Source organism: Oncorhynchus clarkii, chromosome 8, assembly GCF_045791955.1.
Source record: "Oncorhynchus clarkii lewisi isolate Uvic-CL-2024 chromosome 8, UVic_Ocla_1.0, whole genome shotgun sequence".
Classification (NCBI taxonomy): Eukaryota; Metazoa; Chordata; class Actinopteri; order Salmoniformes; family Salmonidae; genus Oncorhynchus; species Oncorhynchus clarkii.
In genome coordinates, this window is record NC_092154.1 from 19,701,416 (window position 1) to 19,727,271 (window position 25,856).

The 25,856-nt window shown below is 44.6% G+C and overlaps 3 protein-coding genes across 6 annotated transcripts in view; 1 reads left to right on the forward strand and 2 right to left on the reverse strand.

The window, feature by feature from the left end:
* Nucleotides 1-14,154, forward strand: part of LOC139415069 (DNA polymerase zeta catalytic subunit-like) — a 104,249-nt gene extending 90,095 nt beyond the window's left edge. Inside the window, exons 20-32 of the mRNA XM_071162835.1 lie at nucleotides 264-382; nucleotides 500-618; nucleotides 5,059-5,200; nucleotides 8,385-8,629; nucleotides 8,761-8,869; nucleotides 9,016-9,213; nucleotides 10,338-10,447; nucleotides 10,535-10,649; nucleotides 10,879-11,016; nucleotides 11,244-11,434; nucleotides 12,019-12,265; nucleotides 12,720-12,920; nucleotides 13,169-14,154. Coding sequence (XP_071018936.1) covers nucleotides 264-382; nucleotides 500-618; nucleotides 5,059-5,200; nucleotides 8,385-8,629; nucleotides 8,761-8,869; nucleotides 9,016-9,213; nucleotides 10,338-10,447; nucleotides 10,535-10,649; nucleotides 10,879-11,016; nucleotides 11,244-11,434; nucleotides 12,019-12,265; nucleotides 12,720-12,920; nucleotides 13,169-13,309 — 2,075 coding nt within the window. The 3' untranslated portion in view covers nucleotides 13,310-14,154. The remainder of the gene's footprint in view (nucleotides 1-263; nucleotides 383-499; nucleotides 619-5,058; nucleotides 5,201-8,384; nucleotides 8,630-8,760; nucleotides 8,870-9,015; nucleotides 9,214-10,337; nucleotides 10,448-10,534; nucleotides 10,650-10,878; nucleotides 11,017-11,243; nucleotides 11,435-12,018; nucleotides 12,266-12,719; nucleotides 12,921-13,168) is intronic.
* On the reverse strand, nucleotides 14,079-20,080 carry LOC139415070 (sodium-dependent glucose transporter 1-like). 4 transcript variants are annotated; one of them, XM_071162839.1, is made up of 5 exons: nucleotides 19,542-20,040; nucleotides 18,106-18,274; nucleotides 16,805-16,921; nucleotides 15,584-16,695; nucleotides 14,082-15,471 (listed from the first exon to the last, which is right to left on the reverse strand). In XM_071162839.1, exons 1-5 carry the CDS (start codon nucleotides 19,827-19,829, stop codon nucleotides 15,394-15,396), a joined length of 1,764 nt encoding a protein of 587 aa, XP_071018940.1. In that variant the 5' UTR covers nucleotides 19,830-20,040; the 3' UTR covers nucleotides 14,082-15,393. The 4 variants fall into 4 exon arrangements, with proteins under 4 accessions (XP_071018937.1, XP_071018940.1, XP_071018939.1 ...); XM_071162838.1 differs by having other exon boundaries at nucleotides 14,160-15,492; nucleotides 19,542-20,069; XM_071162837.1 differs by having other exon boundaries at nucleotides 15,192-15,516; nucleotides 19,542-20,015.
* An 822-nt stretch (nucleotides 20,081-20,902) lies between these two features.
* Nucleotides 20,903-25,856, reverse strand: part of LOC139415071 (monocarboxylate transporter 10-like) — a 72,494-nt gene continuing 67,540 nt past the window's right edge. Inside the window, exons 5-6 of the mRNA XM_071162840.1 lie at nucleotides 25,565-25,793; nucleotides 20,903-24,427 (exon numbers count right to left, since the gene is read on the reverse strand). Of these exons, the coding sequence (XP_071018941.1) occupies nucleotides 24,189-24,427; nucleotides 25,565-25,793 (468 nt within the window). The 3' untranslated portion in view covers nucleotides 20,903-24,188. The remainder of the gene's footprint in view (nucleotides 24,428-25,564; nucleotides 25,794-25,856) is intronic.

Here is a 25,856-nt window from a genome sequence, read left to right on the forward strand (position 1 = left end):
GGTAAAGTATCGTGTTTCGTAGCATGGGGGTGTTCTATTTGAAATCTGATTTGATTAAAATACTGTGCAATTGTGGGAGTGAATTTATGCTCCACTCCACTGTATTCAAATACAGTATATTGGCACTCATACAGAAACCTCGAGCAGGTTTCTTTCTGACGTTCTACTGCTCTATACCCAGCCATTCTATCCAGGTCAAAGGAGAATGTCGTCTGGCTGCTCCTCCATGGGTGTAATAACGTCTGTATGTCTGTTGTCTTCAGGTAACGCCAAAGAGAACCATTTCGCAGCAGAGAGAGACGAGTATAGAGCAGACACCATGACAGAGATACACATCATCGGACGTATCGTCATCAACCTGTGGAGAATTATGAAGACTGAGGTAGCTGCTGCTGCAGACGTTATTAATCACTTCCCTTTTATTTTAAGAACATAAACACCAGATGCTTTGGTTTCTTAGGTCATTTGTAAGTGTGTATTTCATTGTTTTTTTTCCCAGGTGACATTGAACAACTACAGTTTTGAGAATGTGGCCTTCCACGTCCTGCACCAGCGCTTCCCCCTGTACAGCCCCCGCTCCCTGTCAGACTGGTTCGACCACAACACTGACCTGTACAGGTGGGCAATACACCATCCTACTGGATACACCCATTTACCTGGCTGCTCTCTCTTTTCAAGAGCTGACAGCCATGGCAGCTCTGCTTCTTGCTCCTAAGCAACTTTGCAGTATTTTGTTTTTTTGTGTCTTATTTCTTACATTATTAGCCCAGAATGTTTTTTGTGTTATTGTATACAGACAAAAATAACTTTTGGATATCTGAGCGGTGGTAACTCACCAGCATTATGACTTTGCCGAATTGGATCCTTTGTTCGTACCCCCCAGGGCAATTTAACTTATTCCAGAGGCTGCTCCAAAACGCAGCCGGTGGAGGAGAGGTATTCGGAGTGGACTTCTAGTCTGACTCAGGAGGCGTGCACTCCAGCCACCGCTTCTAAGTATATAACCCGCTAATGTTCAGTCTCTTGACGAGCTCAGGGTGAGGAGGTCCTTCCAGAGAGACATCAGGGACTATAACATACTCTGTTTCACGGAATCATGACTCTCTCCGATTATACTGTCCTTGTCCATACAGCCAGCTGGGTTCTCAGTACATCGCGCAGACAGGAATAAAGAACTCTCCGGGAAGAAGAAAGGCGATGGTGTATGTTTCATGATTTACTACTCATGGTGTGATTGTGATAACGTACAGAAACTCAAGTCCTTTTGTTCACCTGACTTAGAATACCTCACAATCAAATGCCGATCGTATTACCTCTCAAGATACATTTCTTTGGTTATAGTTGTGTATATTCTCCCTCAAGCCGATACCACGACGGCCCTCAAGGAGCTACACTAAAAACCACATATCCCGAGGCCGCATTTATTGTAGCTGGGGATTTTAACAAAGCAAATTTGAGGAAAATGCAACCGAAGTTCTATCAATACAGTGACTGCCCTACCTTCTTCAAATCAGATCACGACGATCCATTTTGCTCCTCCCTTCCTATCAACTCAAACAAGAAGTACCCATGCTAAGGTCTATTTAACATTCTTCTGACCAATCAGAATCCATGCGTCAAGATTGTTTTGATCACGCAGACTGGGATATGTTCCGGTTTTGCTAGGACACAGGGGTTAACACCCCTACTATTACGACAAGGGCTGTGGGATCTTAAGTGGGTCGGGTACAAATATTTTTTTTTTAGTTACATTTGGGAGGAACATTCATTTCAGAGATCCGATTGTCTGCAGGTATCCCTCATTATAAATAATATTCAGTCCCTATGCGACATATGGTCAAATCTGCCATTGAATTCTTAAGTTTCGTTTTAGCCCAAAGACAGGCAGATGGAGAGAGTCGTCTCATCTTACCGTCCAAAGGGAATCCATGTAGTCGGCTATACACACCTATTCCCCGTGGTCCGGTTCGTACAAAAAACATTCATGGTGGTGGAAAATGTTGTTTCATAAAGAATGTATGCATATTTTCCTGTTTTTTCGCCTTTGCAGTCTGAATTGAATGTTTTATGTACAAACCGGTCCATATATTTGGATGGTAAAATGAAATGACTCAAAATCGCCATCTGTCGGCTTATGGGTTAGTTTCATATTCGCTGCTAATAAATGGGCAAGAGAGCCCAGTGAAAAATCTGCGTTTGAAAAGCGTTGTTTTGCATGCAATTATTAAAACGTTCAATCACACCTGTGGCAGAGAGGCTTAAAAAACATGCGGCCAGTTGGGCTGTAATGGCAAGGTTAGACACAACAAGATAATATATATTTTCTGGCGAATCTAAAAGTGGTGAAAATTCTATAAGAAGTTATACTGTATAACCTACCGTTTATTCCTCGTCCATTTTCACACACTTTAGTTTGTTTCACTTCAGAAATTAACACATCGGTTTGTTGTTGTAGAATAGGAACTTCCTGTGTGTGTTACCAGTAAATCCATCCGTCAGGAAACAACATTATTTTAGTGTGCAACACAAGCACACAATTTATTGCCAAAAGGTTTTTAATATAAATGTTTTTATTTCGAAATTGTATAGACAGGTGTCTATACAGGTATTGTATAGACAACGCTATATCTGAACTACAGAGGAATAAAGCTACAGATATTCAATATCAGAAATGTGTTTAGGTAGCCTCTGAGAATAACATTAACGTATACACAGACACGGTGACTGAGGAAGTGTGTAGGCAATGTTGTTCCCACTACCAACATCAGAAACCGTGGATAGACGGCAGCATTCACACAAAACTGAAAGCACGAACCACCGCATTTAACCATGGCAAGGTAACTGGGTATATGGTAGAATACAAACAGTGTAGTTATTCCCTCCGTAAGGCAATCAAACAGGCAACACGTCAGTACAGAGACAAAGTGGAGTCGCAATTCAACGGCTGACACGAGACGTATGTGGCAGGGTCTACAGACCATCACGGATTACAAAGGGAAAACCAGCCAGGTCGCGGACACCGACGTCTTGCTCTCAGACAAGTTAAAAAGCTTCTTTGCCCGCTTTGAGTATAACACAGTGCCACCAACGCGGCCCGCTCCCAAGGACTGTGGGCTCTCGTTCTCCGTGGCCGACGTGAGTAAGACATTTAAGAGTGTTAACCCTCGCAAGGCTGCCGGCCCAGACGGCATCCCTAGCCACGTCCTCAGAGCATGCACAGACCAGCTGGCTGGAGTGTTTACAGACACAGTCCATACTTGTTTCAAGATGTCCACCATTGTTCCTGTACCCAAGAAGGCAAAGGTAAATGAACTCGATGACTATCCCGTAGCACTCACTTCTGTCATCATGAAGTGTTTTGAGAGGCTAGTTAAGGATCATATCACTTCCACCTTACCTGACACCCTAGACCCACTTCAATTTGCATACCGCCCCAATAGATACACAGATGATGCAATCGCCGTCACACTGCACACTGCCCTATCCCATCTGGACAAGAGGAATACCTTTTTAAGAATGCTGTTCATTGACTATAACACCATAGTATCCTCCAAGCTCATCATTAATCTTGGGGCCCTGGGCATCCTGACTGGCCGCCTCCAGGTGGAGGAGGTAGGACAAAAACACCTCCACATTACTGATCCTCAACACAGGGGCCCCACAAGGGTACGTGCTCAGCCTCCTCCTGTACTTCCTGTTCAACCATGACTGTGTGGCAACGCAAGCCTTCAACTCAATCATCAAGTTTGCAGACGACACGAGGAGCTGATCGTGGACTTCAGGAAACAGCAGAGGGAGCACGCCCCTATCCACATCAATGGGACCGCAGTGGAAAGCTTCAAGTTGAAAAGCTTCAAGTTCCTCGGCGTACACATCACTGACAATCTGAAATGGTCCACCCACACAGACAACAGCACCTCTTCAACCTCAGGAGGCTAAGGAAATTCTGCTTGGCCCCTAAGACCCTCACAAACTTTTACAGATGCACAATTGAGAGCATCATGTTGGGCTGTATCACTGCCTGGTACGGCAACTGCACCTCCCGCAACCGCAGGGCTGTCCAGAGGGTGGTGCGGTCAGCCCATCGCATCATCATGGGCTCACTGCCTGCCCTCCAGGACACCTACAGCACCCGATGTCACAGTAAGGCCAAAAATATCATCAAGGGCATCAACCACCCGAGTCATGGCCTGTTCACCCCACTACCATCCAGAAGGCAAGGTCAGTACAGGTGCATCAAAGCTGGGACCGAGAGACTGAAAAACAACTTCTATCTCAAGGCCATCAGACTGTTAAACAACCATCACTAGCCGGATACCACCCGGCTACTCAACCCTGCACCTTAGAGGCTGCTGCCCTATAGACATGGAATCACTGGCCACTTTAGTTATGGAACAGTAGTCATTTTAATAATGTTTACATACTGCTTTACTCATTTCATATGTATATACTGTATTCTATTCTACTGTATTTTAGTCAATGCCACTCCGACATTTCTCGTCCTAATATTTATATATTTCTTAATATACATTATTTTACTTCAGATTTGTGTCTATTGTTGTGAATTGTTAGATACTACTGCACCGTTGGAGCTAGAAACACAAGCATTTTGTTACATCTGCAATAATATCTGCTAAATATGTGTATGTGACCAATAAAATTTGATTTCATTGATGTGCTCCCATTAATACTATCGTCAGGGGTGCAACTTTCACTGAAATTGCATTTTTGTGCCCCTCAGTTTATCATTGAAATTGTGATACAAAACGAGGCAACCGTGTGCTTTAGAACCATGCGGACGTCTCTAACCGGTCCAGTAGGCTGTTTGGAGTGTTTATCCGACTAGATAAAAAAAAATATATATAATAATTATGCCGCCCCCCCGCCCCCCACACTTCTAAAACAAAAATTGCGCCCCTGACTATAGTCACACTTTTTTGTGATCAACTCTTTATTGGTTCTTCATACCAATTCAGTTGAAACAGACAATAAATTGTGTCTTTACATCTGCAGTACTTTTGGATGAAGTTGACCCCGACTGTGTTGTGTGCCTGCCAGGTGGAAGGTGGTGGACCACTATGTTAGCCGGGTGGGCGGTACCATGCAGCTTCTCCAGCAACATGACATTATCGGCAGGACCAGCGAGCTGGCCAGGGTGTTTGGGATCCAGTTCTATCACGTGCTCACCAGGGGATCCCAGGTCAGGACCCAGCACACGGAACGTTATTGGAACGTTATGAGATGTGAATTAACACTGTGTTGATGTAATGTTTAGCTACAGGTACAACATGGTGTTTCGTGCCAAGGGTATTATAGTAAACTCAGTTTATGTTCAGTTTGTTTTCTGACCTGATTTGCACATTTTTATTTAGTTTTAGTTGTATTGAAATGTTAATATTTAGTTTTAGTGTTGGGGACAGAAGGAATGTGTGGGAGGCTAGGAGCCATTTGGGTTGTATAGTTTGTTTTTTGGGATGTCACTTCCTGCAACTTGGGTCAGTAAAATATAAGGTGACGGGTCAGGTCATAGTTTAGGTTAGGTTTAAATTGTAAAGCCAACCTCAATGTCACTTAGATTTAAAAGGAAGAGCACAGAGACTAGTGCAAAGAAATCTGGTGACACCAATCCAATGCTTTTTAACTTTAATAGTACAGATCTGTCTAAATCAGTTTCACAGCAGCAAAATAATCCTGCAGCAACAACAAATGTGGATTATAATTCTTGAACATGTTTGTAGGGGTTGATAAAAAATTCTATGAGACGAGTGATCAAATTTAGATAGTATATCTCTGTACACGTTAGAAGAATCAAGTTGGCTATTAGTTCTTATTTGGAAAAATCGCCATCTCCTGGCTGCATTTACCCGCCAGATTGTCAGCTTGAAATCCCCCCAAAAGCTTGAAATCCCCATTTAGATACAAATATATATATACAATTACTAAAACTGAACAAATTTCATGACTGTTTTATTTTTACTTCGTTTTGGGATCAAAGATAGTTCCAGTATAGCTTTATTTTTTTTAAACCGGTTTGTTTATTTCAGTTTACTAAATTGTTTTTTTCATGATTTTAGTTTTTGTTTACTATAATAACCTTGCTTCACTCACTGTCCAATGTAGCTGATATGCCTCTCATTTAGGGCAGTTGAAGTTCAGGCTCACCTCTACCTCCCCCTCTGTGGTAGACTAGAATGTGTCTGTCTGGCTCACCTCTACCTCCCCCTCTGTGGTAGACTAGAATGTGTCTGTCTGGCTCACCTCTACCTCCCCCTCTGTGGTAGACTAGAATGTGTCACTGCTCTCTCTCCTCTTTCCTCCCTGCTGTACCGTGTCTCACTCTGCTCTCTCTCCTCTCTCCTCCCTGCTGTACCATGTCTCACTCTGCCCTCTCTCCTCTCTCCTCCCTACTGTACCATGTCTCACTCTGCCCTCTCTCCTCTCTCCTCCCTGATGTACCATGTGTCACTCTGCCCTCTCTCCTCTCTCCTCCCTGCTGTACCATGTCTCACTCTGCTCTCTCTCCTCTCTCCTCCCTGCTGTACCATGTCTCACTCTGCCCTCTCTCCTCTCTCCTCCCTGCTGTACCATGTCTCACTCTGCCCTCTCTCCTCCCTGCTGTACCGTGTCTCACTCTGCTCTCTCTCCTCTCTCCTCCCTGCTGTACCGTGTCTCACTCTGCCCTCTCTCCTCTCTCCTCCCTGCTGTACCATGTCTCACTCTGCCCTCTCTCCTCTCTCCTCCCTGCTGTACCATGTGTCACTCTGCCCTCTCTCCTCCCTGCTGTACCGTGTCTCACTCTGCCCTCTCTCCTCCCTGCTGTACCATGTCTCACTCTGCCCTCTCTCCTCTCTCCTCCCTGCTGTACCATGTCTCACTCTGCCCTGTCTCCTCCCTGCTGTACCATGTGTCACTCTGCCCTCTCTCCTCTCCTCCTTCCTGCTGTACCATGTCTCACTCTGCCCTCTCTCCTCTCTCCTCCCTGCTGTACCATGTGTCACTCTGCCCTCTCTCCTCTCTCCTTCCTGCTGTACCATGTCTCACTCTGCTCTCTCTCCTCCCTGCTGTACCGTGTGTCTCTCTCCTCTCTGCTGTACCGTGTGTCTCTCTCCTCTCTCCTTCCTGCTGTACCATGTCTCACTCTGCTCTCTCTCCTCCCTGCTGTACCATGTGTCACTCTGCTCTCTCTCCTCTCTCCTCCCTGCTGTAACATGTGTCACTCTGCCCTCTCTCCTCTCTCCTTCCTGCTGTACCATGTCTCACTCTGTTCTCTCTCCTCCCTGCTGTACCATGTCTCACTCTGCTCTCTCTCCTCTCTCCTCCCTGCTGTACCATGTCTCACTCTGCTCTCTCTCCTCTCTCCTCCCTGCTGTACCATGTCTCACTCTGCTCTCTCTCCTCCCTGCTGTACCATGTCTCACTCTGCTCTCTCTCCTCTCTCCTCCCTGCTGTACCGTCTCACTCTGCCCTCTCTCCTCTCTCCTCCCTGCTGTACTGTGTCTCACTCTGCCCTCTCTCCTCCCTGCAGTACTGTGTCTCACTCTGCCCTCTCTCCTCCCTGCTGTACTGTGTCTCACTCTATCCTCTCTCCTCCCTGCTGTACTGTGTCTCACTCTATCCTCTCTCCTCCCTGCTGTACCGTGTCTCACTCTGCTCTCTCTCCTCTCTCCTCCCTGCTGTACCATGTCTCACTCTATCCTCTCTCCTCCCTGCTGTACTGTGTCTCACTCTGCCCTCTCTCCTCTCTCCTCCCTGCTGTACCGTGTCTCACTCTGCCCTCTCTCCTCTCTCCTCCCTGCTGTACTGTGTGTCTCTCTCTCCTCTCTCCTCCCTGCTGTACCATGTCTCACTCTGCTCTCTCTCCTCTCTCCTCCCTGCTGTACCATGTCTCACTCTGCTCTCTCTCCTCTCTCCTCCCTGCTGTACCGTGTCTCACTCTGCTCTCTCTCCTCTCTCCTCCCTGCTGTACCATGTCTCACTCTGCTCTCTCTCCTCTCTCCTCCCTGCTGTACCATGTCTCACTCTGCTCTCTCTCCTCCCTGCTGTACTGTGTCTCACTCTGCTCTCTCTCCTCTCTCCTCCCTGCTGTACCGTGTCTCACTATGCTCTCTCTCCTCTCTCCTCCCTGCTGTACCGTGTCTCACTCTGCCCTCTCTCCTCTCTCCTCCCTGCTGTACCGTGTCTCACTCTGCTCTCTCTCCTCTCTCCTTCCTGCTGCACCATGTATCTCATTCTGCTCTCTCCCCTTCCTGCTGTACCGTGTGTCTCACTCTGCTCTCTCTCCTCTCTCCTCCCTGCTGTAACATGTCTCACTCTGCTCTTTCTCCTCTCTCCTCCCTGCTGAACCATGTCTCACTCTGCTCTCTCTCCCTCTTTTCTCCATGCAGTACCGTGTGGAGTCCATGATGCTGCGTGTGGCCAAGCCCATGAACTACATCCCTGTTACGCCCAGCATACAACAGAGAGCCCAGCAGAGGGCGCCACAGTGCATCCCGCTGGTCATGGAGCCTGAGTCACGCTTCTACAGCAACTCTGTGGTGGTTCTGGACTTCCAGTCGCTCTACCCCTCCATCGCCATCGCCTACAACTACTGCTACTCTACCTGCCTGGGCCACGTGGAGAGTATGGGAACGTAAGGGACAACACCTAGATAGAGACACACACCAAGCATGCATGCACGCTTACACTACACACGTTCTTATCATTCTGATAGGTTAAGATGTGAGTCAAGATACAGAGACCAACCACTGTGAGTTGTTTCAGGGTCGATGAGTTTAAGTTTGGCTGCACCTCCCTGAGGGTTCCCCCTGAGCTCCTCTATCAACTCCGCAATGACATCACCGTCTCTCCCAACGGCATCGCCTTTGTCAAGGTACAACTAGTCCTCTGATTCTGTCATGTGATTAACATTCACTTTTTCTTCTGGAGTCGGCGGATTTTGATCGAACAAACGACAAACTATCATGGCTCTTCTAAGACTGAACTGTGCGTGTGTGTCTGTGTGTCCTCTCCGTCCAGCCCACGGTGAGGAAGGGGGTCCTGCCCAGCATGTTGGAGGAGATACTGAATACGCGGCTCAGGGTGAAGCGCTCCATGAAGACCTACAAGCAGGATAAGACCTTGATGAGGCTGCTGGACGCCAGGCAGCTGGGACTCAAGCTCATCGCCAACGGTTATGCCGCCGCCAACTGCTCTGGAAGCATGCCCAGCGTAGAGGTGAGGGCCTGGGGTTCACACACACGGTCTGCCACACTCACCAAAATCTGACTGTTAACTGTTTCTCTCCTGTTGTTGTTTGTGTTGTAAAGTTTGAGCTGTGAAAATCATTTCCTCTTAAAAGGATAATATACACTGAGTGGTCAGTTTATATTAGGTACACCCATCTAGTACCTATCTAGAGTCGGACCCCCCTTTGCCTCCAGAACAGCCTGAATACTTTGGGCATAAAAACATTGCTCAATTGGTATCTCGGGACCTAACGTGTGCCAGGAAAACATTCCCTACACCACCGCCACCAGCCTGTACCGTTGACACCAGGCAGGATGGGGCCATGGACTCATGCTGCTTACGCCAAATCCCGACTCTGCCATCAGCATGACTCAACAGGAACCAAGATATGTCGGACCAGGCAATGTTTTTCCACTCCTCAGTTGTCCAGTGTTGGTGATGGCGTGCCCACTGGAGCCTCTTCTTCTTGTTTCTAGCTGATAGGGGTGGAACCCAGTGTGGTCGTCTGCGGCAATAAATAGCCCATTCGTAACAAGGTTCCACGAGTTGTGTTCTGAGAAGCCGTTCTGCACTCCACTGTTGTACTGCGCCATTATTTGCCTGTTTGTGACCCGCCTGTTAGCTTGCACGATTCTTGCCATTCTCCTTCAACCTTTCATAAACAAACTGTTTTCATCCACAGGACTGCCGCTGACAGGATGTTTATTGTTTATTGCACCATTCTCTGTAAACCCCTAGACAGTGTCGTGCGTGAAAAGCCCAGGAGGCCAGACGATCATACCGCGCTCAAAGTCCCTTAGGTAACTTGTTTTGCCCATTCTAACGTTCAATCGAACAGTAACTGAATGCCTCGATGCCTGCTTAATATAGCAAGCCACGGCCACGTGACTCACTGTCTGTAGGAGCGAACCCTTTTTGTGAATGGGGCGGTGTACCTAATAAACTGGCCTCAGTGTATACGTAATCAATCTAAATCACTGTTACTAAAGTCAACGTGATACAGTTTGTCTCCTTTTCTTCTCCCTCCCATCAGTTGTTAGCTGGGTTTGTATTAACCTTAGCTGAAAGCTTTTTTTCTCATGGTTATCTTTCCCCCTGTATGGTGTCGTTAGGTTGGTGACAGTATTGTCCACAAGGCCAGGGAGACCCTGGAGAGAGCCATCAAGCTGGTCAACGACACCAAGAAATGGGGAGCCCACGTTGTGTACGGGGACACAGACAGGTAAGGGATGAGATTTAGAAAATGAATCATCAGATATTGTATCGTCTGGTTTTTCTGACTCTTTTACTCTCTGCTTGTCTCTTTCAGCATGTTTGTCCTGCTAAAGGGAGCGACTAAAGAGCAGGCCTTCATGATCGGCAACGAGATCGCAGAGGCAGTGACTGCTACCAACCCTAAACCTGTCAAGCTGAAGTTTGAGAAGGTACAGTCTCTGCTCAGTATGAAGTGTCTAGACTGGCTGGCTGTGTCAGTCTATTTACAGTGTGTCTTATTCAGTCAACAGCCCTCACAACCATGATTTGCTACTACTCAGTGTGAATTAGGTTGCATTGACATTGTGTGTGTGTGGTATTTGTTTGAGTCTGTGCATTAATTACAGAACCATTACTTTAATCGTGTGTGTGTGTGTGTGTGTGTGTGTGTGATCCCAGGTGTACCTGCCGTGCGTGCTCCAGACAAAGAAGCGCTACGTGGGCTACATGTACAAGAGCCTGGACCAGAAAGACCCCGTGTTCCACGCCAAGGGGATCGAAACAGTGCACCGAGACGGATGCCCTGCTGTTTCCAAGGTAACCGGCAACATTTGACTATTTCTGCCTGCTCTCTCACTCTGTCTACACCCTTCACAGTCACGCCAGATGTATATTAGGAGCCCGTGCTCAGACTAATACACAGATAGGAATGGGAGAAAGGATTTATTTTTAAAACAGTCCTTGCCCGAACATGTTCTATGGTAGCAGTGAGCCTGGTCGATGTATAGAATATAGACTGGTGTGGGACCTCCCCATCTCCATAGATTTTGGAACGTTCCATCAAGCTGCTGTTTGAGACGCGTGACATCAGCCAGGTGAAGCAGTTTGTGCAGCGTCAGTGTGGGAAGGTGCTGGAGGCCAAGGCCAGCATGCAGGACCTGACCTTCGCTAAGGAGTACAGGGGCAGCAGCTCCTACCGGCCGGGGACCTGCATCCCTGCTCTGGAGCTCACCAGGTACACCAACAACACGCCGCCTGAGGGGAGGGTGGTCCTAGTGTTTATGACAGGATACTGTCTGAATTACGGTAACAGTAGCAACATTGAGAAATATTGTGTGGGCATGTGTGTGTATGTGGGCCGACGTGTGTGTGAGAGACCTCCCTCTCGTCTGCCTGCTTGCTCTTTGTGAAGCCACTTACTGATTTCCCAGAATGCCCATTGTCTGCCTGCACTACAACCGGCCTAGCTCAGTGTACTGTAGCTGAGACAGTTGCTTAGCAACCCAGCCCTAATGGGAGGAAAAATATGATTTCAGATGGTTTAAGCGGGGAATGTTCAGCATGATTCATGAAGATTAGCTATGACAATTTATTACAGTCATTTATCTTGCTGCAGTACAAAACAAGGAATCAAATGCATAATGTTTCATTCGTATATGTTCCCTTTTGAAGAAAAATATACAAATGTGATCATTTTAAAATCTGAATACTGCATGTGTGGTCCTACACCACAATATGGATATAACTGCACATATCTAGGGTGCTAGATAAGCAGGAACCAGACATTCCTTTACTGTCTTGACACCCCATCCCCCCCAGGCGTATGATGGCCTATGACCGGCGCCTGGAGCCGCGGGCGGGCGAGAGGGTGCCCTACGTGATTGTGTACGGGAGGCCGGGTGTGCCCCTCATCCAGCTGGTGCGGCGGCCCCTGGAAGTGCTGCAGGACCCGAGTCTGCGCCTCAACGCCACCTACTACATCACCAAGCAGATCCTGCCCCCGCTGCAGCGCATCTTCCAGCTCATCGGCGTGGACGTGCTCAGCTGGTACCAGGAGATCCCCAGGGTGAGGCTATGAAAGAGTGGTGCAGATGAAGGGGTGGGCCATCTGCTCTAAAAGTTAGTTACTGGGATTCATTAAACGATTGATGTTTGTTGACACACACAGACATAATGATTTTAAAAGCTTTGTCCAGACTGTAGTGCAGATGGACAACAAAAGACATGTCAGAAATCGAAGAGACTCATCCAATGCCCAAGTCATTTAGAGGCACTGCCTTTTTGAGATGCTAACGATGCCATCTAGTGGTGAATTGTGTATAGGACATGCTCATTTCATGCTGTTGTCTTGGTAGCCTACTTCAGACTAAAGCACAAAGGGACATAGCTCTTAGAGGATAAAAGTGTCTGCCCTGTCAAATAGTGAATGACAGTCTTGATGATAAATACATTTATGTGATTGATGACCACTTTTCTATTATAGTCCAGCCCATGGCTTGAAACATGTCCTCTCTGTTCAGGTCCAGAAGGCATCGTGCTCCACCGTGGCTGAGAGGAAGGGGACCATCTCCCAGTACTTCACCACGCTGCACTGTCCTGTGTGTGACGAGCTTACCCAGTTAGGGGTGTGTACCAGCTGCCGGGGCGAGCCCCAACGCGTGGCCATCACTCTCCACCAGGACATGCGGCTGTGGGAGAGCCAGCAAGATCAGCTGCTACAGGTTAGCAGTCGGGGGGCAGGACATCACTGGGAAGCTACCACAGGCTGCAGATATGTTAAAGCTCATTTGAGTTTTTCTAAAAAGATAGAGCGAGAGAGCCAAGCTTAGAATTGTATTTTTAACACTGTGATTGATGTAATATTACAGGGATAGGTCACTGGTTGGTGTAAATCTGTAGATAGAACTAGCTTTAACGATTCATTAGTGTTAAACTCCATTAACCAGCCTCCTGTTTTCCATTGGTCCAGATCTGTAGGAACTGTAGTGGCAGTGTGGAGCGGCAGGTTCTGTGTGTGTCTCTGGACTGTCCTGTGCTCTACAAGCTGTCCCGGGTCAACAGACAGCTCTCCAAGGTGCCCTACCTCCGACAGCTCCTGGAGCAGTTCTGATTCTGAACACGTTCTGGCCCACTGCTCAGCTATTCTGGTGCTAAACCACCGCTGTCTCATCAGGCTCAGTGTTTCCTTGTCTTTTCCTTTAAATGGTGCTTTGATTTGTTCTCATTAGCTGCTATTGGTTGGTTGTGCGTGAAGCTGATGTTTTTTCTTCAGATGGTCTCGTCTGTATCATAACGATGGCATTGACTCTGATCGAAGAGGACCTTACCATTTTATTCTGAACTCGCTGTAGCAATTTGTAAATGCAAGACTGAACGGTATTCCTAAGGAGCTCCCGACGATTGACTAAAGAAACCACTAACTTCATTTCCCTTTTTATATCAAATACCATTTTATAAATAGCTATTGTACAGTGCCCATCTGAATTCTCTCTGTGCATCATCATTAAAAAAGGAAAGCTCTAATCACAGTGGACAAATCAACTAGCTATTTTTTATCCATTCTGTTTGTGTGCCATGGTAATACGTTTTTTTCCCGCCTCGATTTGTATTTATGTCCATTTTGGCAAAGCATTATCCTTATACTCCCAGACACTGATGCCTATCAAGAGGATGGGGAGTATTCATTTCAGTTTTTACTTCTGGGATTGTTGCAATACTGTATTTTGATAATTTATGGCAAGAGTTCTTTTTTTTTTAATGCTTTCTCCATTAACAGCATATTTCATCTAACCATGTCAAGATGGATTCTATTGTTTCCCAAAACAACTAGACACAGGATCTGTGGATTTGTATAAATGTAAAAAGAAAAATAAAGGAAATGGTTTTTTTGTGTTGTTTTTAATGGACATTGCTGTGGCTGCAGGTTGAAGATTGGTTTAATAAAACGTATTAGTATTTGGTCATGGTTGTGATTTTCATTGTTTTAATAGAACAATTCAGAGATTGATCAAGTTATTAGCACAAAGATCACACATCTGAATGAAAAACTACAACTGATCACTGCACAACACTTCTAAATGATTTTCTAAAATATATTTTTTTGTTGCAGAAAACAAACTTCATTCAAAGGTCTGACAAAAACATAATTCATAGTCAGGCCACATTGGTGGCTAACATCCTATCTTTAACTGCTGATAATTCACATATTACTAAATATGAATGACAAATAAAATGACATCCAAGATATCTAAAGGAACCTATTTTCAGTGTTACGTTGGTGATTCTTCAGTATTCCTACTTTTATCATTCATTACCAGCAACCGTTGTAAGAGGCCTAACTTTCCCCCTAAACACAGCCTCAAATAACGTAGTAGACATAAACTGTGGGGTAAATCTGTAGTATCAAACATTTTGGGCTCTATTCAATCCGTATCGCAGGAAGTTATGATTGAAATTTAAAGGCAATGTTCCCGCGTTAGCGAAGGCTGCATTCACGGTCAACGCTGAATATGTCGGGACCATCGGAAATTACCTTGGCATTTCTATTGCGCAATCTGTAACGCTTCAGCGATCCAGATTAAATAGAGCCCTTACATGTGAGTGTTAACAAGCGAAAGAAGCACATGACTAACAAACAAGTTTCTCTCGAGAGGGAGACATGGCTCTTGTAGAATACTAATATATGAAGTACTTATTGTAATGTATTTACAGCACTCATGGTGCATTTCACACCCAGACTAGAACCCCTAGGCGTGATTCATTCCGATTGCACTTCGTGACTGCCACTAAAAAGTTAATTTCCGATTTAGCCGACATATGCAGCATTTACTGTGAATGCGGTCTCCGCCAACGAGGGAACAATGCCTTTAAAGGACCATTGCGGACAAAACGCAATTGGATTGAATCCCAGGTTTAGGGCTCTTCAATGTGTATCGCTGAAGTGTTACCGATTGCGCACTAGAAATGTCAAAGTACTTTTGGATTGAGCTGATTTATGCAGCGTTTACCGTGAATGTATTCTCTGCTAATGTGGGAACATTGCCTTTAAATTTCAATCACGCTGAATTTCCACGATATGGTTTGAATAAAGCTCCTAGTCCCTCTTTTCCCGGTCCAGGGAAAGCAGCATTTTCTGTCCGGGTGAGTCCCCCAGCAGAGCGGGAGAGTCTGAAAAAGAGGCCCCAACTGTGGGCTCTAGGGACTGGGCAGTAGAGGGGACAGATGTGGCACTGATGTCGCCTGATGTCCCCGTAACATCAGGTGGTGGGAGCCCTTTGTTAGGAGATGACAACGCTTTATTAGGAGATAAAGAGAGCGCTTTATTAGGAGATAATAATGCTTTATTCGGAGAGTTTATAAGGCTGGCGTCATCCATCTCGATTACCTCAAAGTCGGCGTCATTCCACTGGTCTGCCTCGTCATCCTCCTGCTGCTCCTCTTCCTCATCATTGGCTCCTGAGTCCAGCAGGCCTTGGCGGTACTCACTGTCGTCAGGCTCCTTGCGGCCCCTGATGCGGGGTGTCCTGCTGGGGCCGCTGGGGGACGAGGCCAGCCAGAACATGAAGGGGAAGAGGATGGAGGTCATTGTGGCGGTGGCCAGGGTCAGGTACATCAACAGGGGGTGACCATGGATCCTCCCCAACAGGAAGCCCATCAGAGCGGGCAGGACCATCTCCCCCAGGGCTGCTCCCACCACGAAAACCGCCGCCGAGCTCCCCGTCACTGTGGTGTACTGCTCCACCCAGGAGATCCCACTGGGGAAAGTGGTCGACATGGAGGCACCATAGACACCAGTGCAGATCCACAGGGCCACCCTGTTACTGCTGAAGAGGGTGAGGAACAGGGAGGACAGGGTGCAGCCCACCAGGCTCAGTAGGATCATGGTGCCTGGCTGCATGCAGGACACAAAGAAGATGGCCAGGCCCCGGCCGGCAGCGAACGTCCCCCAGAACAGGGAGTTGAGCCCTGCTGCCTGGGCCTCGTCCATATGGATATAATCCTTAGCATAGGTGAAGATAAAGGAGCCGTACGCCACCTCGGCCCCCACGTACCAGAAGAAGAAGACAAAGAGCATGGCGATGAGTGCGTTGTGATGCTTTGACACCAGGTGCTTCCCTGAGGAGGTCTGTGCCCTGCCCTGAGGGGGCCTGTGGCGGGCGTAGAGGATGAAGAAGAGGAGGGAGATTAACAGGATGAAACCACTGATCACAATGTAGGCCCACATGGACTTGAGGGTGCTGCTACTGAGGACATAGCGTTTGGGTATATAAGAGGACTGTGTTTGGGACACATCGTCTGTGACAGGTGGGGAGGCCGATGTTACCGGCGGGGCTGCCATGCTGCCGTTCGTAGCCACATCCAGCTCCAAGTCTGTTCCAAAGAGCAGCTTGGCGATGATGGGCGAGACGAAGGCCCCTGCGGCGAAGCTGAAGTGCAAGGCCTGCAAGTGAGAGCCAGCCTGATCTCCCCACGTCTGCAAGATCAGGACATTACCACCTGCCAGGGAGGACAGTAAATGGCATCAGAGGCATTCACTAAGGACCATGTCTTGTACTGTGCAGTAAGTACCCATTTACTATATTAAAGATAGATTGTCTGTTCCTACCTGTATCTAGAAAGCCCATAGAAACTCCAATACTGGACATCAGAGCAGTGAGGAGAAGGGCCGTCTTACAGAAAGGGATTGCAAACATCCCAAACGCTGTGATCAACATGGAAAGACCTGTGATGAAAATACAGTGTTATACAGTGCACCATGCATTGTAGAAAAAGGTAATGAACACCCACAAAAAACAACCTACAGCATTATTTGATAAACATACGTGATGCATTTACAGTAAGGCTTTGTGCATACTGTGTGTAGACTAAAATATATGGAGCAAAAATATAAACGCAACATTCAACAATTTCAAAGATGTTACTGAGTTACAGTTCATATAAGGAAATCAGTCAATTGAAATACATTTATAAGGTCCTAATTTATGGATTTCTCATGACTGGGCACGTGGTCTGCGGTTGAGGCCTGTTGGACGTACTGCCAAGTTCTTTCTAATAACATTGGAGGTGGCTTATGGTAGCGAAATGAACATTCGATTCTCTGGAAACAGCTCTATTGGTCATTCCTGCAGTCAGGCTGCCAACTCCACGCTCAATCAAAAATTCAGACATCTGTGGCATTGTGTTGTGTGACAACTGCACATTTTAGAGTGGCCTTGTATTGTCCCCAGCAATGTGCACCATTCTGGCATGGTCTACATGAGTAACCACGTCAGCCCTGAGGAGTATTTCTGTCTGTAATAAAGCCCTTTTGTGGGGAAAACAAACATTCTGATTGGCCCACCCATGGCTGCAACACTGCCCAATCATGTGAAATCCATAGATTAGGGCCTAATGATTTTATTTCAATTGACTGATTTCCTTATATGAACTGTAACTCAGTAACATCTTTGAAATTGTTGAATGTTGCGTATATGTTTTTGTTCAGTATAGCTTCTTGATATGCCACACCTGTCAGGTGGATGGATAATCTTGGCAAATAAGAAATGCTCACTAACAAGTGACGTAAACAAATTTGTGCACAGAATTTAAGAGAAATAAGTGTATATGGAATATTTCTCGGATCTTTTATTTCAGCTCATGAAACCAACAATTTAAATGCTGCATTTATATTTTTGTTCGGTATAATAATAAATGCCACTAAGCAGATGATTTTATCCAAAGTGACTTACAATAATGCATGCATACATTTATCATACGGGTGGCCCTGGCAAACCAACAATCGCGGCATTGAGCCACATGGGACCACAAACCTTAGAGCTTAAATATAATGGGAGGGGTTTTTTTTTGCCAACGGACATCATTTATTTGTGGTTTGAGTTTATGTATATTTTAATTTGTTCGACATACCCAGCAGAAGAAGGCTGTTCATGCAGTCAAAGAGAATCCCTGACAACACAGAGCCGCCTATATAGCCCATTGAGCGGCCTACGAAGATGTAGGAGATATTGCTGATGTCCTGGTTGACATTGATGGCCAGGTCTTGAAACGTGGGGCCTAAAACAGAGATACTCATCCCCTGGAAGACAGAAATAATAATTTAAAAAAACACTAACTAGTATTGTCAAGTATAAGTAAGATACAGCCCTGCCCCTAGTGCAGTTCTCAGGCAAACATTGGTAGCATCTAGGGCCCCATCATTTTCTAGGATACCTATATTTTGAACTTTGTGTGGCAACCAATGGTAAAGAATGTAAACATTTTGTTTTCATGTCCCTTTCTAAGAAGACAGTTATTCAAAATTTTACATTTGGACAGGTGTCAGGAAGTAAACATTCTGAAGTTGAAGAGCCAGTTTGACCAACCAACTCTGTCTTATGTCAAAATGAAATGTTTATCAAACGTCAAAAGTGCTCAAGGTCAAGTGTAAGCATTAACTCTGAATTGTTAAGGTTAGGGTTAAGTATACGTATTAACAACGAAATCTTAAGGTTAGGCATGAACTCGGAATGGTTAAGGTTGGGGATAGGCTTTAAACTAAAATCCTCAAAAACAACTTTATCACTGTATTCGAACATGCACTCTTTGGCCCCACAGTTTAGGCATTAACCCCGAATTGTTGAGGCAAGGTTTGGCATAGGCTTAAAAGCCTTGAGACATCTATCGCTGTGGTCGAACATGCAACCTTTGGCACCAGAATCACATGCTTACGCCCATCCCCGTCCAATGCCCTAGCAAATCCGAAACCTACATGAACATAACAGCGCTCACTGTTGCCTCGGTGGCGGGTTTTAACGTCCTCAGACATGGATGAACTTCGAATACTGACTTGTATCACGGGTGACCTGGCTGGTTTTACAGCCCTGAAATGCAAATTCTGCTCATTCAGGATATAGGCCTAACAAAGCTCATTTTACCTCCACTGAAACAACCACAATCACAGAAATAATGAACTCAATGAATGCATCTTGGAAAGGCTAAATCTTATTGAATGGGAATACATTGACTTTGTAAAGCTCGTGTACAATAAGATGACGTTTTAAACATTTAAAGACAACCTGCGATTTAAAATGAGCGAATATATGGGGATAGGGACACAAAATCCTAACAATAATTTCCATTTAAACCAAAATATGCAAAACGTTTCTTAAACGGAAGCAAACAGAACGAAACGGGGAGGGACCTACCGGTACCTGCATTTGTCCAACAGAAACTCTCGTTTTGCTCTGTTTGGTTCTTAAACGGTTTCCGAAATATAGTAGCTAATTTCAGGGCCTTGATGTTGACAAAATTGTCAAATGCAGTCCCTTCTACTTGCCTACTAGCCTAACAACAAGCACTCTTACCAGTCCGAGGAACGATGCACAGAGTGCCATGGTGATGATCCAGCCGCTGCAGCCTCCAGAACCGCTGGCGCTGCTAACTCCACCGATGATTTCAACCTCACCATCGGACCCCGAATTCGAACTCTCCTTCCTCCCTTTCATTACACTCTTCACCCCTCGCCTTGTGTCTTTCCTCTTGTCAAACAGAGTATGTTCCTCTTGGTCATCGTTATTATCATCCTCCTTCATTCTTGCGAAACGAACATGCTTTGTTTTCACAACAGGATCTCTGGCGGCCGAGGCAGACATGGTCGAGCTGTCAAATTATGGCTGCGCTGGATCCTGCTGGTTGGGAAGCTTGCGCCAGTGCGTTTGGTAAACAAACTGCGCGCACTGACGGTTCCTTCAACGACACTCGCTGATATATTTTCGAGTCATTCATTCATTCATTGCATGAAGAATCGGACATGGGGAACGTTGGCTGGGTGGTAAAAGCCGTGGTTCCATATGTCAAGTGTATGACAATATGGACGTCAGCGTACAGGAAGTATTAGTCATATGATTTAAATTATTTCACGAATACAGCGACATCTAGCGATCATACTAGAAATGTGAAATGTTTTCTTTATCATTATACATATTTGTGCTTCTGTGCTTTACATGCACGACTACAAAAAAATGAATTATACTTGTAAAAATGCTAAAAATTAAAGGGAGGTCCAATATTGACATTGGATTACAGCACACAATTACAATCACCCTTTGCTTTATACACTAAGTGTACAAACATTAGGAACACCTGCTCTTTCCATACAATGCTTACTTACCAGTCCTTAACAGTGCAGTTCAAGATAGATAAGAAAATATTTACTAAATAAAGTAACACAATAGAATACCCCAAAGTGCCTTGGAACAGGGTATGGTAGTGGATGCCAGGCGCACTGGTTTGATTGTGTCAAGAACTGCAACGCTGCTGGGTTTCCCCCAGAATGGTCCACCACCCAAAGGACATCCAGCCAACTTGACACAGCTGTGGGAAGCATTGTAGTCAACGTGGGCCAGCATCCATGTGGAACGCTTTCGACACCTTGTAGAGTCCAGGCCCCAACGAATTGAGGCTGATCTGAGTGGCTGAAAAGTGGGTGCAACTCAATATTAGGAAGGTGTTAATCATTTAGAAAGTAGGAGCCTGAAGAATGGTGTGTGTGTATAAGCATAAAGTATAAATAAACAAGTAGCTTAAATAAACTAGGCCCTATACAGACACATTGAAAACACTCAAATTGTGAGTGTGTGACCTATAATAATTTGACCATGATGCAACTGAAGAGTGGTGAGAAACTCAAGAAAAAAATAAATTGAGTCATTCCTTTTTAAAAATATGTATTTAAAATGTGTTTATTATATATCACACAATCATGCAATTAAACAAACCATATGAAGACTTTATGAAAAGAAATAACATGCTGAAATGATTAAATAAAGCTATGGGGGATTTGGATGATAAGCAATACACAATGTGAACCAGGAAAATGACAGAACAATTACAGAAAACATGGGGTGAAAGTATACATTTCTCTGTGACAGTACGCATTACAGGATTCTAGTTGCATTATTAGGCATCAATATACACTCAATTACTCCTGTGTACAGCAAGAGGTGCTATAAAATCTATATATAACCTACATACAGTATGTAAGTAGAAACATATTATTACACCATTTCAAACAATATGCTGTTGAATTTGGTCTTTAGCCACTTAACAAAAATAGAACATCTTTACATTCTCTTTACATTCTCTAAATACCGGGACATTCCCAAAAAGTGACAAACTTCTTTGGATGGCAAGGAATTCATTCAGTATGAGAATCAATAATTATACTAAAACAATTAGTTGGTTTATGGCAAAGGGGCATCTCAGTAAACATCTGGGAGGTACAATTTCAGGAATTTACAATACTTGAAAAATGACCTGAGGCTTTCATTGGTGAATTGCGCAACTGTGTATCTATGATGTAAAAAAATATATATAAAACTAATTATATATCATTAGAAATGCACTATTGGAAAGGTATTCTCTGGTTAGAAAAACAAAACATCTCCAACATTCCTTGTAACAAGGGTATTATTTAACTTTGACGTTAACAGCAAAACATTTAAATGTGGAAATTCAAAGCTTAAAAAAGAGCTCATTCCAAAAGCAAGATTGAAGTTCAAGATAACAACTTTTCTTCTCAGAATTCGAGATTTATTAGCATTTCCCAGGTCACAAAATTCCACTGAAGTACTGTACTTCTCAGACACAAACACTGTTCTGTGGTACAGATAGGCAGCAACACACCCTTTGAGGAAACAATGATGTCTAGGAAGCTGAAATACTCTTTTACACGGTCTCTCTCCTTATGTTTGGATAATAAATAAAGGACCATGGCGGGAAGGGAAACAAGGCCCGTTTTGTAATCATTTGAACCTCCAGCCTGTCAGGACAAAATACCAGAAATTTACATGACATCGGAGGTAGATTGTGTCACAAGTCTTGCCTTGGAGAAACCAATGACCCACAAAGCTGGATAGTATGGATTTTGATAAATTATGACTTTTCTGCGTGCTTAGTGGTCAAGGGATTGTCGAGTCAAAATCCTTCACTGTAAAAGTTGTGGGTTCTCAAGTTCTCCAAGGGCAATCTTTATAATTATCAATGATTGTTGAATTGCAGGGGGGTGATAACATGTTTGAAAAGCCTAATAAACTATCCTGAGGGTGGTGCTTTGGTAAACAGAGTTGGCTGTAGACAAATCAGCCATTTTCTTTTCTTTACATTTCAAGGCCACAGGCAGAAGAATCAATACAAAATAAAATGGTGGACCATTTGCCCTTCAATACATCAAATAATGAGAAAGGCCAACACCCATCAATTATGGCATGACATCAGCCACTAAACAAATTCTAGAAAAAAATAAATACAAATATGAATAATATGATCTTTAAAACAAATACTTTCTCTAATAAAAGGTTCAACTGAGCACAGTTACATTGAGTCAAGTTAACCATTGACTAATGGTCACTTTTGTCAATTACTAAATGGTGCTCGCATCTCAAATTATATTTGAAATATGGTGGAGCGAGTGAGCCTACTACAATTAGAAGATATGCTGAAAGTATAATATTGGTTTACTATATGTGCGGGATAAAATACTCAACTTCAACAATAAAAATGAATTCATAATATGAATGAATTAATCCACGTTTCATGTAAATTATTTTTCCTACAAATCAACATTGACATTCATCCTTCACTCACGTTTCATAGTCGGACAAGCAGACGTTTAGTTGTAGGATCCTGTTTTGTGCTGGCTATAAACTATGTACAATGAAATGACAATGCTGATTCTGATGTAGAAACACTGAAAATGATTTTTAGGCACTTTGTGGGCAAAATAAGCTAAACTATCAGAGATCATTACGACTGAATACAGCCTCAGGTAAAGTCAGGCCTATTTCAGGTCCAGACTACTGCAGCCTTGAGATGACGATGATGACAGTTCACATCTCATGGGCGGGACGCTTTAATTGTGCTTTAAGCTGCTCCCTTGAGGTGCCCGAGCACCTTTAAAACTAAGACAATGGTAAATCCTACAACCACTAGAAACAAGCTACCTCGCCACACATTATCGCATACAGTACTTATTTGAAGTGATATTGTACACGCGGGTCATACTTCAAAAATATAACTCACTAATTCCCCACACATTCACAATCTTGCCATGTTTTAAGAGAGTATCAAAAACCCCACAGATAAACAGAAAAGGGTGACTTAACGTTGACAGCATTTTTCCTGGTTATTACATCTACTCACCAGTATACTTTTTGTATCTTTGTTATACTGTAGTCAAGACAAGCAAGTACTTCTACTACTTATGAGATGATTGGGGTCATTTGAGAAACAATAGATAGTTTTCTTTGACCGTATATGGTCAATAGATAGTTTTCTTTGACCGTATATGGTCAATAGATAGTTTTCTTTGACCGTATATGGTCAATAGATAGTTTTCTTTGACCGTATATGGTCAATTATGTCCCCAGTGTTGATTGGAAATATAGTTTTAAAAACAAACCCAATAAATCTAGTTTGTGTTTATCTTTTCAAAATTCTAAAAAGCCTAAAATCTATATTCAAGTTTGTATTGGACATTTCTACTCAATGAAAATAATGATCCTCAATGCCCTTAAAGAATGCACATTGAAAACGGGAGAATTTGCTAGCGAGACTGGCCTCTGCTATTCTTATGTAAATAAGTGCTTGCAGCCTTCAAAAAGCACCCAAGTAATGCGCGTGTTCCCTTGTGAGAAATATAAAATGTGAGATTTCTCCATTTTCCATTTGAACCTTTAAGTTAATTCAACAGCTGTAAGATTGATGGAAAACAACAATCTGATGCATAGCTCTTTAAGATCACATTCATGTTCCATGTATTATTACTTCAACATTTTCCCCACATTCTCCGGCAAAAGCAGCCATTAAAATATTGTTTACACATACACCACAGGTCAATACATATTTTGTCTATACTTGTATCATTAAAAATATATAATCAGCAGTTCCAAGTGTATACCTGCAAGTGAGTATGAACTCTATGTCCGGACGCATCTCTTTGTTTTGAGTGTGTTTTAGATGACAGAATTGGGGTCTGCGGTCTTCGCTGCTAGTGCATCTCCCTGACCCCCACTGTCCCTCTTGAACTTCAGCATCTGCTCCTGGGTGCCATCCGTGGCTGCCTCTTGCTCTCTCCTGATACGTCTAGCCTCCACCCAGGGGATCAGACACAGCACGGCCCCACCAATGATGGGAGGGATACCAGCCAAATAGAAGGCCACGTCGTAGCTCCCCAGCCTGTCCCTGAGGAACCCTGGAGAGAGAAAGAGAAAAATCAACATCTGGGAGTCGCTCATCATGACTCATGTAGTGTCCTAAAAACTGGCCTCAACTAAACGAGGTACAAAGTTCAGCAGCACCCCTGAACCCCACAGGTCAGCTATAGTATGCCCCCTGTCCTGAGGGCATAACCCTGTAACGTCAAACCACAAACACCTCATTTGGTCCTCTCGGATATAAAACAAAGGCAGGCTTATCTGTGCTGGGACTGAGTGATACTAAGTAGTGTGTCGAAACCCACTCTTGTAATACAAACATTGCTGATTATTACTGTCCAGTGAAGACTGAGTGGATTAGGGTCAGAGCCAATAAGCACCCTCTGTTCGTCGCCCCTTGTGGTTGTTTCCCATCCCTCGCAGCACCGAGTTGCATGACTTCCTGACTTTCCCTTAGTTTCCTTCCCTCTCCCTGGAATGCCAGTCTATTTCTGAGGAAAACAGATGCTTCGTCTGTAGTACAGTGTAAACAGGTTGCACATGACTCATGTGGATATGAATGACATCCAAGTTAGAAAGAGCTTATCATGAATGGACGTCTGTGCACTCAACATTCCAGGGGTGGAATTGACATACATTTTCCACAGGGTATATCATTTCTTACACATGTATCATATTCATGACATAATGTCTCTACTCATATCAACTTTGTAGAACGTGTTCTGAATAGATGCATTTATATGTACCTCTATGTTTGGTGGAGTATGAATGTAACACCTTACTTTCACAGTTCCACAGATCAACACCAAGTGGCACCAGTTTATAGAAAAACAACCCATATCAAACTCCAGGCAGAAACGCATCAACGTTTTACATCATCAAGCTAAATGTTCATATCTTTCAAACCACCAAACAGCGCAAACTAACCGTGTGGCTGTATGATTGATCTTGCAGCAACAGAATGTCCTATTGTCCCCAGCAGAATGTTGTCATGATTCTACAGAGACTGGGGCTGCATCCCAATTCAAATCAAATATTTTTTTTCCCTCCACACTTCTCCTAAAGTGTGCATTGGATTGGTTTAAGCACTGGAGGTAGTATCCATCATTGTTAAATCTATGAGGGGAGAAGGGCGGAGCATTGGGATGCAGCCTGGCTTGTCCACTATACTATACCTGCAATAGGAGGGCCCACGGTCATGGGCACAGACATCATGCCCAGCAGGAAGCCGATGGCCTGGGATACGTTCTGGGAGCCCACCAGCTCGAAGGCGATGGGGGCCATGATGCAGATGAAACAGCCGTCAAACAGGCCCATGAGCAGACACACAGCGATCAGCCCTCCGAACACATGACACAGAGGAATCATCATGGACATCACGCCGATGACCATGAATGAAGACACCTGGGGGGACAGGAGGGGATGTCAGGGAGGAGATGTAAATGTGATGAACACAGCAGCATTGCA

Coding starts and splice junctions, on each gene's coding strand:
- LOC139415070 (XM_071162836.1), bottom strand. CDS start 19,829: ATGTCTGCCTCGGCCGCCAGAGATCCTGTTGTGAAAACAAAGCATGTT. Junction 16,922..18,105: donor GAACAGCCTTCTTCTGCTGG/GTATGTCGAACA, acceptor TTTTCATCACAG/GTCTTTCCATGTTGATCACA. Junction 16,696..16,804: donor TATGGGCTTTCTAGATACAG/GTAGGAACAGAC, acceptor CCTCCCTGGCAG/GTGGTAATGTCCTGATCTTG.